The sequence below is a fragment of the Alligator sinensis genome, unplaced genomic scaffold, assembly GCF_000455745.1.
Source record: "Alligator sinensis unplaced genomic scaffold, ASM45574v1 scaffold161_1, whole genome shotgun sequence".
NCBI classification, from domain to species: domain Eukaryota; kingdom Metazoa; phylum Chordata; order Crocodylia; family Alligatoridae; genus Alligator; species Alligator sinensis.
Window position 1 is genome coordinate 1,565,750 of NW_005841974.1, and position 12,017 is coordinate 1,577,766.

A 12,017-nucleotide genomic window follows, 5' to 3' on the forward strand; every position below is an offset into this window, starting at 1 on the left:
TCTCCCCTCCCAGCCACTTCTGATAGTTTGGGGGGGGCAGGGAGAGCTGAGGAGAAAGATAGTTTGGCAACTTCCTGGGAAGCTGCTGGAGCACCAACATCTGCTGACCAGGGCCAGTGCAGGCAAGCTCTGAGCTCCCCCACCCAACAGGTGAACACCTGTTTGGATCAATGGCACTCTGACTCATGGGTTGGATCCAGATGTGCAGGCATGTGGAGTTTGTGGCACCACAAACTGCATGTGTTGCATATTAAACCGTGCACAGAGCTGCTAATTTGCAGGAAATCATCCCATTAGCAATAAAATATCCTGAATAAATCAGCAGCACAAAGCATGCCAAAGTGGTGTCAGTTGGGACAGAAGTGGAGATGGACAGAGCAGCTGGCTGAGGTGCAGTGTGCCTCAAGAAGGGCTAGCAGCCAACCCAAGGCTGCCTACACCCCTGTCTCCATGTGTCTCAGTGTGGGGGCTCCAGCCAACCTTATGCCGCAGCCAGCCCCACCCTGTAGCACATGGAAGAGCAGGACCATGTGTCCCACTGCAAAGTGCACAGGCAGGGGCATGCATTGTGGCACAAATCTGTGCTGCTAGTATTTGTGCTGCTGCAAATACATGCCCTTGCTTGTGTAGATGCTGTCATGATGCTTTTTGTAAAGCACCATGAGTTAGAGCACCTCCCTGACAAGCTGCCTGCACTTGTGTACATGCCCATAGAATCATGGAAAAGTACAGCTGGAAGTGACCTAAGCAGGTTATCTACTCCAGTCACTTGCTTATGGCAGGATCATCCCAGACAAGTGCATATCTAGCTTATTTTTAAATATCTCAAGACTCCATGCATAGGGTGACCATATGTCCATTTTAGCTGGGACAGTCCCAGATTTCAGAGGCTGGTCCCAACTGACTGTTGAGAATTATAAATGGGCATGCTGGAAATGTAGGGGCATGGGGTGCAGTCTGGCTGGGACCTGGAGCAGTGCAGTGTGTCTTGTAGGCAGGCAGATAGGCACCACTGCCTGCCCAGCATGCCTCTCTGCCCCAGCCAACTTGTGAGAGCACAGGGCGTGAAACTTTTGCTGCCATCAAACTTAAATGTACTTTGCTTCAAATTTAACTGATTTCTTCTTGTCCCTTACCAAGTGACCCTGAAGAACATTTGACAACTGTCCTCTCTGTAACACCCTTTGTATCCTGGAAGACTTAATATGTATCCCCCTTAGTCTTCTCCTTTTAGACTAAACAAATGTTACCTTGCTTTCACATGTCATGTTTTCTAAGTTTCCTATCATTCTTGCTACTTTCTTCTGTATTCTTTTCAATTCACCTGCTTCTTTCTTGAAATGCAGTGGCCAAAGCTGGATGCAGTATTCCACATGGATCCTTACCAGAGCAGAACCATTTCCTCCTTTGTCTGACATGAGATGCTCTGGCTAATATATCCCCAAATGATATTTGCCTTTTTTGCAACTGCAGCACATTGTTGATTCATGTTTCATTTGTGATCCTCTATAACCCTTGGATTCTTTTCTGCTGACATGGCATTATGGGTGCATAGTGTGCTAAGGAGATTATGTCTTACCAGAACACCAGCTTCTACCTGTCAGTCCTGTAGTGGGTTTGCACTTGGGATCCTGCAGAAATCAATATGGGCACAGGCAATATGGGAATGTTGAAAGTGACTGTATGCACGATACATATTCTACCTGTGAGTGCACAACAGGCATAGTTCCAAGGCAAAAGCACCTCCCTTTGTGACAACAGATCACTAGTTGGACTTCCTGTAAATCTTAGGGTTCAGCATTAATTGCTTTGAGTATTAGAGGAAGTTATTAATGAAAGAGGATCAGAGCAGAGGCTTCTGTTTATAGAGGGAAAGGAAACAGTAGTGCTGGAATGTTTATTTAAACTTCCAGAAAGAATTGGTTGGCGACAGTACTTATCAGTGAATGATTTTCTGATAAATTCTGCACAAAAGCTTCATGTATGAAGGAAATAAGTAAAACTACAAACTGCATTCATCCGTAAAAACAGAAGGGAATTGGCTGGGTGTGGGGGTAGGGTGGAAAGGGAAAAGAAGGAGATGGTTTGCTATGCAGCATCAGAAACTGCTGTTTTTAAATTCTCAGAGGAATATCTGGGAAAAGAAGACTCTCCTGAGATGTCAAACTGTATAGCTTTGGGTGAAAGAGTGAGACAGACACAATATGGTAGATGCTACTAAATCAGAACTGGATATTACGTAAAATGACCTTCTTTGTAAGGGGTGGGAAGGCAGGTGGCAGAAAAGGACTTCTTAAGTATCCTTGCCATTGTCCTAACACCATTATTTTTAGTGGGGTTACAGCAAGGGTGAATTTGCTCCAAATATTTAATGTATTAAGTTTGGCAACACCTGTTTTCCTTGCTAGGCTAGGGGAATTGTCAGAATGGAATTCAAACCTTAAGTGATGAGTCCTGCCAAGGGAGGGAAAACCAGACAACCCACCTGTTTGGGATGTTTAGACAGGTAGGTCAGAAGATAATAGTCAGGTAATGAAGGCTGCTGTTGACACTGCGAACAATCATTAAAAGAGTGGAATTCAGTTTCATGCTTTGCATCTGTTCTAAAATAAATATTTTCACAAGGATGAGCTGGTCCAGGAACAACTTCAACAAACAAAAGCTCACAGAAGCTTGTCATACAACTTTTGGTTAAAACATCTGTTTCCACCTGTGGTCTCTTCACGTCTGTTTGCAAGCATCATACAAACATTTACATGTTTATTCTTTCTTCACTCATTTATGCTAAAGAAGTAGGGTAGGTAGAACTCCTAGGGTTCTGAGATGATGCAATTGCCACATCCTCACAAAAAAAAAAAGCTGTGGCAGCGATGGGATTTTAATCACAATATTACCCCTTCTCTTGTTTTCTTTGAGGACCTAGTTTTAAACAGTAGCTTGATCACCCTCTTGTGCTGAAAAGTAAGCAAGTATACCATAGTGATACATATATCACATGTTAGTGGTAATGGTAGTGTGTCCAACAAGGTGTAAGCAAACTGAGAGTAAAGGTAAGATGAGAGAAACATCCTATTGGGCAGTAGAAAATGTTAACACCCCAGTGCCTGCCTGCCTATTTCAGCTAACATACCATATGAACTTTGGGGCAGAAATGAATGAAATGTGTACAAGAAAACTGTTTAAAGAGCTTTTTCCCCTTCCAAAGAGAAATTCTTCCTTGGCTATTTAGCACATTTGTGAAACAAAACTTGAAACTCCTGGTTGAAGCCATAAAAATGTTTGCCCTGAGAAACTGGGAACATGAATTTTGAGCTATAGTTTCTAATTATGCTTATATTGTCATTTTTTTAAAGTTGCATTTCTCCAGGAAAAGTAGTCTTAACATATTTAAAAATCCCAGGAACAAAAGAATCAAAGGTGGAAGAAGAAGCAGGTTAATTCATGAAAGTATTGGATAGAAGTTTCTGCAGGGAGAATTGTGTGTGCAACTTATCCTAGGCCTGTCATTCAGCACTAGTGCCTGGCACAGGACTGGGACCTCTGTAACGTTTTCCAAATATGTGAAGAAAAGTTTCAGAATGTTTTGGATCAACCACCCCTGTCTGGTATTTCATTCCTAGACTTCAGTGACAAAGCTGGGATGAATGAGTTGTTGTCTGGCCCTTCCCACTTTGTGTACTCATTGGCTGGCTTGGTTCTAAAAGGGATTTTAAAAAGGAGAATAATTTGCCTTTGCCTGGGATTTGAGACTGTGAGAGTGCTGAAAGGCTCATCTCTCGGCTGCCCACGATGCAGATCTCTCGGGCTGCGTGCTCTGTCTGTGTCCTGATCCAAATTGCCTTTCGCTTAGTGGAAGGATGGCAAGTTTTTAAGAATGATGCTACAGAAATCATCCCAGAACTCACTGAAAATACGGAAACACCGATGGAGCAGGCTTACAGCAACAATAACAACACAATGAACCAGGCAAAACATGGGGGAAGACACCCACAGCAGTCTCTGGACCCTAATGGTAAGAATAATGATGTTCTACTATTGTATTAAAACCTCACACACATACTTTGTGTGGGGAGTTGTGTTAACAAGCATGAGTGTGTATTTTGATGAAGTATTACTGGGCATTGAGCTGACATTGTAGTTGTAGGGAATTCAATCTTGTGTTTAAGAAATGACATAGCAGACAATGGGATGGGCAATCAAAATCGGATAGCATGAATTATCTATTGGTGAAATGAGGTTGTCTAACAGTCTCACATGTACTTAACTATCTATAGTTACTTAACTATCTATATGATAAGTATATATGTGATATATACTTATCATCTTATGTGGCCCTCTTCATGGTAGCATCTGAACATCTGCCCTGATAGAGAAGTTATAGTGGCTTTTTCAAAATTCTAGTTGAAATTTAGAATTATAAAATGATCGGAAGTAAGTATCTCTAAATAATTTGGGTTCTATAGTTAGAGCTACTGTAATGCTACACTGAATTGGTATAAACAAAAGATCTGGAGAAGTGATATTTTTGTTAGATAACACCAGCCAGTGATGTCACTGATTGATATGATTTACTATATTTGTCAGGCTACAAAGATCATGAACATATATCTAGAGTAATCCTTCTTCCTTTGAAATTAGAAGGGGGAACTGGTTAGGGAATATAGATGTGAATAAGAGCTGTTAACTACATAGCAAAAAACATGACAGTGATGCTTGTTAGCTCAGAGCTAATTTGATGAATGGAGACTGCACTGAGGAGGAATGTGCTGCTCTTTATATCCCTTGGACTTCAGTGGCCAGCAGAAGCTGGTTTTTAGCAGGTTTTACGGTATCATGGAGAGAATCTATATCCAAATATATCAGTGGTTATTTTGAAGGTAGATCGTTGTTTGGTAGGGTTGTCACTTTAAAGACACTGCTACACCTTAGGTGCAACTAACAGCATCAAGAGACACCCCGGAAGAATCACAGTAACATCCTACTAGTTATCTGACAATACCAGAGCCTCAACACACCAATGCCTAGAGTTGCTGGGGGGTTGTTTGGGGAGTCACCACAAGCAGCACCAAGGGAAAAAAACAGTTTGAAAGTAAATGCCATACTGGTAAAAAATATTGGATAGACCCCCTACAGACTGGAATGCATTTCATCCCAAAGGAGAAATAGCACCAAGGCAGACTACCCACAGACTGCCCTAGCTAATATGCCTGACACCCTAACTTGGAATATTTAGAGACAGGTAGGGCATTTAGCCTCTTTGCTGTGGCCACCAATGAACAGACCAGCCAGTACCAGATGTGCAAATGGGAATACTTACTGGTTGGTGAACTGGGTTGAGATTTCCCCCAAATCATTTCATATGTGGGACCAAAAAACAACCCTCTTAAAAATGCAAGCAACATTTCTGAGGAGGTCAAAACTTCACACCTTCCCTCCAGCCCCTCCCTACTACTTTTGCACACCGATGTAGCACTGGTTGCTCTCCTAATAAGAGGTCCTTCAGTCCTCTAGCCTCTGACAGGCCAAACATCTTCAAAGGAGGAATCTACTCTGCTGGTGGGAGGAAGGTATTAATTTTGGGAAGCATCCAGGAGTTTTACAATCTTCTGCCCTGCTGCCCTTGGGTAGGAAACCCCTATTTATTCAGCTCACTAGTGATCCCAAAGAAGTATCTGGAGTCCAGCCAAGGTGTGCCATGCTCTTATGCCAGTGTATCAGTGTCCTTAATTGGAAGAATCAAAACTAAAGTCTAACAGATGTTGCCCTCACCTGGAGAATGTAAACCCATCTGTGGCAGCATGTAATAACACATATCTGTACAGAAACAGCACATAGTGGATGCATCTACACATGTGCTTGACTATTTTACTGTGCATTAAAGCACGACATAAAAAACCATGACATTATGCTAATGCGCAATAAAAGTTTACTGCACACCGTGCCACTTAAAAGCATGCAACTACACTACTGCACATTAGCACAACCTAATGTGCATTAACTTAGTATCTCACATTGGAGGTACTAAATTTAATGTGCATTAGAAGAGGTGCATTAGTGCAAATGTAGACACAGCCAGTGAGGCATATTCTGTGAATTTCGAATATAGCAGTATGTGCCCAGGCACTGTGATGGCAAAAGAGACCAGTGCCAGAACTATTAACATTTACAAAGTCAAAATGTAGTTTCTTAACTGCTCAGAAAGTACATGAGTGTAAAAGGCTGATTAACCTGTGTGACTAAATCCATACAGTCTTGATATCACATGATAGCCCCAAGACTACACCAATTCTCATTTAATCTGGTTAATGCAGCCTTTAGAGTTTCTAAAATAGGAAGGCCAAAGTCCATAGTTACATGAATATAAAACCAACTGCAATACTCCTCTGGGTGTTTAAAGGACCAGGGCCCATATCTGGATGAATAGGTATATATTCAAAAACCCAATCCTTCTTGGGTAAAAAAAATGTTGGCTGGACAGAAAATCCTTCAAAGTTCATTGATAGAAACATGCCTAAATAATATTTAGCACCCTGTCAAGTTAAGACTTCAGGCAGTCAGTTAAAGCTCTCCTTTGATGTTCTTGCCAGGGAAGTACCTTCTCAAAGCATGGAAAATGTGGACAGTACAGAAGCTGACCTCCCTCTAAAAGTCCAGTTTTGTATCTTTCCAACATATTTACATTCTTATGAAAAAAAATTTTTTTTTGCTATATTTCTTTTGGTTAAAAGAAAGGAATAAAATATGCTTATATAGAAGAAGCTCAAAGTCTTACTTGCTAACTAGTCTTTCAAATCAATTTCTATATATTTCAGACATATCTACTAGCTAAGCACATTGCTTTGCAAATGTAGAAAGAACCCTTCTGGGAGGCTGTGCTCTTCCAGCTTCTGACGACAATTAATGTTTGGATGCATTTATTTTACTAGAAAGTACTCTGGCCCATTCATGAATGCCGTGTGTACTTGGAGGCTGGGGGGACAAAGTGAGCTCCTGCAGGTGGCGGCAGTGCTGTCGGAGGCGGGAGCATGGCAGCAGCAAGTGGGGAGCTCCCGCAGGTGGCCACAGCGGGGGGGTGGGGGGGGTGGACATGGAGAGCACTGACTGGTGGTCGGCAACCACCTACAGACACTGCTGGCAGCAGTGGTGGCAGCCACTGGGGAATGCAGACTGCCTGCAGATGCCACTGACAGTGTCGGCAACGAGGGTGAGGGGTGGCAAACAGTGACCACCCACAGGCGCCGCTGGCAGTGTTGGTGGCACCTTTTCACAGGGGGTGCACATGCACCTGCGTGCACCCCCTACGCGTCGCCAATGGGCCCATGAAAGGAAAGCTTTCCTAAATATTTAGAACTAAAATCTCAAGATATCTATGATTTCATTTTGCTCTGGCTTTTCATTAAGGCAAAAGCAAAAATCCAGTAAGATTTATAATTAGAAAGGAAATGCAGCTGTGTGTCTGAAGAAAATGATGTGGGTGTGCAGAAAAAAAGAAACCTGAAATACCAAATGATTGGTGAGTTAGTAGGTTCCATGAGAGGTAGGAACTCTTTAGTAACTGCTGCTATCTCCTGGAATTTCCCTGATGTTTGCGGCATCTACCAACCCTCTGCTGTCCCTTTGCACTGCCCCTGACACAGGGATATACCAAGAAGCAGAAGGGAGCTTGTCAGGTGCTCTGGATTCCTGCTAATCTGGGCTAATGAAGCAGCATGCAGATGAGTATTCGAGAGTGCATACTTAAGAGTAACCTCTGAAAGGACCTAAAATTCAGACAGTGCAAAGCTGGCTTTAGATACCCCACTGTTTTGCTATCCCTCCTGAGCTCTACTACTCAGGGGCTGCATCTACATGAGATGCTGACTGTGCAGTTGTTTCTGTGCAGTCTTGTATAACCGGAGTTACTGTGTAGTAGCGTTGCCGAATGGCTTTTAGGTGATCCTGACTGCACTGTAGCTCATTACTACAGTTCTGTAGCTTCGCATCATGCCTTCTGCCATGCAACACTACTGCACAGTCAGTGTCTTGTGTAAACGTGGCCAGGGGGCATGTCTACATGTGCATTAATGCACCGTTGTTACTATGCATTAAGTTTAGTACCTGTAATAACAGGTACTAAATCAATACATTGTAACTGGCACTACTGAGCAGTGGTGCCAGCACACGGTCTTTTAGTGACACTAATGCACAGTAAATTAATTCTACTGTGCATTAGCATGGCTTTTGCTGTGACATGCTAATGCACAGTAGAATTCGTCTATTGCACGTTTAGCGTCTTGAGTAGATGCACCCAGGAGGCATACCTCAGAATCAGAGGATGTCTATATCGTATGATAGCATCTTTAAATTAACTAGTTTGAGTTTTTATGACAGTGTTCTATACCTCAGGCTGAAAAACACACCTGAGCAAGCATAAATGCTCAAGTAGGTAGCCTGTGCTCAGCTCTCTGATGCTGTGGAAACTTTGTAGCCCTTCTCTTACTAAGCAGGTTTCTAGCCTGCTCAGGCACATCTACATAAGCGGCAGCCATGCAGTGAACTGCTGTGGAAACGTATGACAGTTCAAAAAAAACTGCAGAAAATTGAAGAGCTGAAAATTTGACTTAAAATACCTGGAGGCAACAAGCAGAGCAACTCCACTGACTCCAAGAGGGGTCTATGAAAGCTACCTCCAATGGTTTCTTTCTAGCCTCTCTAATTTTCCATGTAGTAATGGATGTGTCTTTTTCCTATGCTGCCCTGCAGGTCTTAGTCTCTCATTTATACAGAAACTGAACTACAAAATCTCAAATCATTCTAAGGACTTGGACTCAGAGTTTGGTTTAGAGCTATTTTGATCAGTTTCTGTCTGATGCCATCACTTTTGATATAGTTTTTAGAGGAGTAGATGCTCCCTACTAGCTGTTCTCTTTCTTGTTGTGTAGCTTACTAGGGTAGAGGGGAGCATTCCACATGACCCTTATCAGCTTTAACTGTCTGGTGTATTTTATTACTATTCTAGATGTAAAAGTGCTGGCTCAGGTACAGTGAGCAGTTGCCTTGTCAGGATAAGTATGAAGGGATGGAAAAGAAAATAACCTAATAACTGGTTTATTTCTTTTTTACAGATGCTTCAGATTTTAGCTGCAGAGAGCTGCGCACCACCCATTATGTCACTGATGGGGCCTGCCGCAGCATCAAACCCATCAAGGAGCTAGTCTGCTCAGGCCAGTGTGTCCCCTCCCACCTCCTCCCTAACTCCATTGGTAGAGGAAAATGGTGGCGCCAAAATGCTTTGGATTACCACACTCTCGCACTCAGCGCATCCAGCTGGCCTGTCCCGGGGAGGAGACTCGGACTTACAAATTCCGAGCTGTCACCACATGCAAATGTAAACGCTACACTCGCTACCACAACCAGTCTGAGCTCAAGGACTTTGGGAAGGAAACCATCAGGCCTCAGAAGAACAAGAAGCCTCGTCTCTCCCGAGCCAGGAGTAGCAAATCCAACCAACCTGAGCTAGAAAATGCATATTAGAAGGCCCTCTCTGAGATATACAGCCCAGCAGCTCTGGATAGTTTGCATGACACCACATGTCACAGACAGACAGGCCAGAATGAGGTACTGACTGCAGTGGAATCCAGTTCCTCCTGCAACGTTGGGTCAAGGGCTCACTTAGATTCTAACAGCCATGGTCTGATGACAGAATTAAGATAAATTGAGCTGGTCGTAGCAGCACCTAAATTCAGTCTGAGAGTAGAGTTACTCTTGGAATTTGCATGGGGTGTTGTGGTTTGTTCATTGAGAAAGGCAAGGAAAACAAAGATAACATGATGTCTGTAGCATGTGTTACACTTTGTGAGCGGTCATTTTCTCCACTTTATGTGAACAAAGCATCAAAAGACATTTAAACTATTTCAGGCACTGTCATGCAGGGCAAGAAGACTAGGGAAGCAAAAGGTGCAGAGTCAACACTCCTTGACACAGTTTTAGGAAGTAGCAGTAGTAAGCTAAGTAAATTAAATATTTAGTGAAATAGTCAAGCTTTGAGAAAGTCCCGATAGATTTCTTTATGTCTCCAATCATCTCTTTAAGCCTGAGAGATGGAACATGAAACTTGTGATCCCAACTCCAATCCACGGAACATGACTGCAATCCATTTAATACCTTTATTATTAGACTACAGCAGAGTCAATTGATTCAAGGTTGAGATCTGATATCATCAGCTATATTTTAGGAACAATCAAACCAATTCTGCTAGGAAAGAGCAGGGTGGTGGAGGTAACCCAGCAAAGACTCCTGCCAACCCAAATAATTCTATGGTATTTCTCCTCTAAACAGATACATATAGTGATGCATATTTTTGTACAGTTTCTTTTTCAAACTACTTCTACCACAGTTGAGTAAGTTACAGTGAGGTCCAAAGGGAAGAAAACTGTAAACAATTTTCCTTACTCCCCTTCACAGCAACCGGAGTGAAACATCAAAGCTGAGATATCAATGTATGCCCTTTTTTCTGAAAAGTATTGATCCTCTAGACATATACTCTGTGTGCTGAGACTGGGTATGGCAGGGCCTGAGGATAAAGTACTGGTTCCCCATTGGAGTGATCTTTCACTAATTTGAAAGCCAGTGAATTCCTTCTGAGAAGTCTATAGTATACTCAGTTTAGTTTGATAGTGTCTTTCCTTTAAATAGCTTCACATCATTCATACATGTTTGTGTTTTTACATTACAGAGCATTATTGGAAAGGTAATATTCATGTGCTGTACATATGCTATAGAATTACAGACCATAGTATTACATAATTCAAAATCTGGGTGGAAAACAGGTCCTCATCGTTCTTCTTTTCTGTGTAGAATTTATACTAAAATCATATAAGATGTGACATTTTGCAGCATTGGTAGATTTTGCAATTATTCTAAATGGGACTAGAATCTGAAAAGAAAAGCTATCATTTCGAAGAGTAAATTACATATTTATTTTCTCACATAAATTATTTATGCAAACGTGTTTTTCTTGTAGAGAATGAGTAATACTACTTATTAAATATTAATCTGTTATTTCAGATTTTAAATATATTGTTAATAAAGTAGTGACAATGAATAATTACAAGAAAGACTTATGTTGTTTTTTTAAAAGACAGTGCAAGGCTGGCCTGCTGCAAAGTCACCAAGACCAGCTACTGGTTCCAATCCCTGTGTGAAGTTTGTTATAAAAAAAGCAAAAACAAAAAAACAGTTGCAGCACATCTGAGTCTAAGAAATAAATTCTTCAGTTCAAACTGTGCATGCCATTGGCTTGAAAACAGTTCCTATTATTGAACATTCCTCTGAATCACAGCATAGTCCTGGGTCTGGTTTTACCCAATGGATGCATCTATGCAAGATGTTTACTGTGGAGTTGCCTAGTTAGCTCCACAGTAAAAAATCATTGTTTACATGTGCATAACTATTAGGCTGGAGTAAATTAATTAATGACACTGTAGGATAGTACTGCCAAATATAAGTACTATCCTGTGGCGGAGTACTTAACTCCACCACAATGCTTGTGTAGATGGGGACCAAGCTGGTTGCAACATGGAAGTGCTATAGTGCAGGGGATACGTGCCAACTAGCTCTGCACTGTAGCACTCGTGTCCCAGCCGACACTGAGCCAGGCAGAGCAGCCCTGGACTGGCAGGCTGACCCCCAGACCCCTGCCAGCCAGGGCTGCGCCACCCCCGCTCAACATGCTGTGGTCCCAGGTGCACATGAAGACAGTGTGCCCAGGAGCACTAAACTCCAGCACAAATTGTGTCAGAGTTTATTCAGGTACCTTAATATCACATGTAGATGCACTTAATGAGCTACTATTCTCTGCTCTAGGGCATTGGGTCCTGAATTGGGACAGGGCTGTAGAGGAAACCAGTGTTTAAGCCACCATATTTAGTGTACCACACCCACTCTGGAGAAGCATGGTCTGACCAGTGAAGGAGTTCACTGATGTTTCAATCTATTTTTGCTCTTCTCTGAAAAAACCCAACTAAACAGGTTCAGCA

General features: G+C 42.3%; 1 protein-coding gene across 1 annotated transcript; it reads left to right on the forward strand.

The window, feature by feature from the left end:
* Positions 1-3,755: 3,755 nt before the first annotated feature.
* On the forward strand, positions 3,756-9,537 carry SOST (sclerostin). The gene is given in 3 exon segments (XM_006020929.2): positions 3,756-4,012; positions 9,105-9,284; positions 9,287-9,537. Coding segments are annotated over 3 exon segments (630 nt in total). The 5' UTR covers positions 3,756-3,789; the 3' UTR covers positions 9,514-9,537.
* The last annotated feature ends 2,480 nt before the right edge of the window (positions 9,538-12,017 follow it).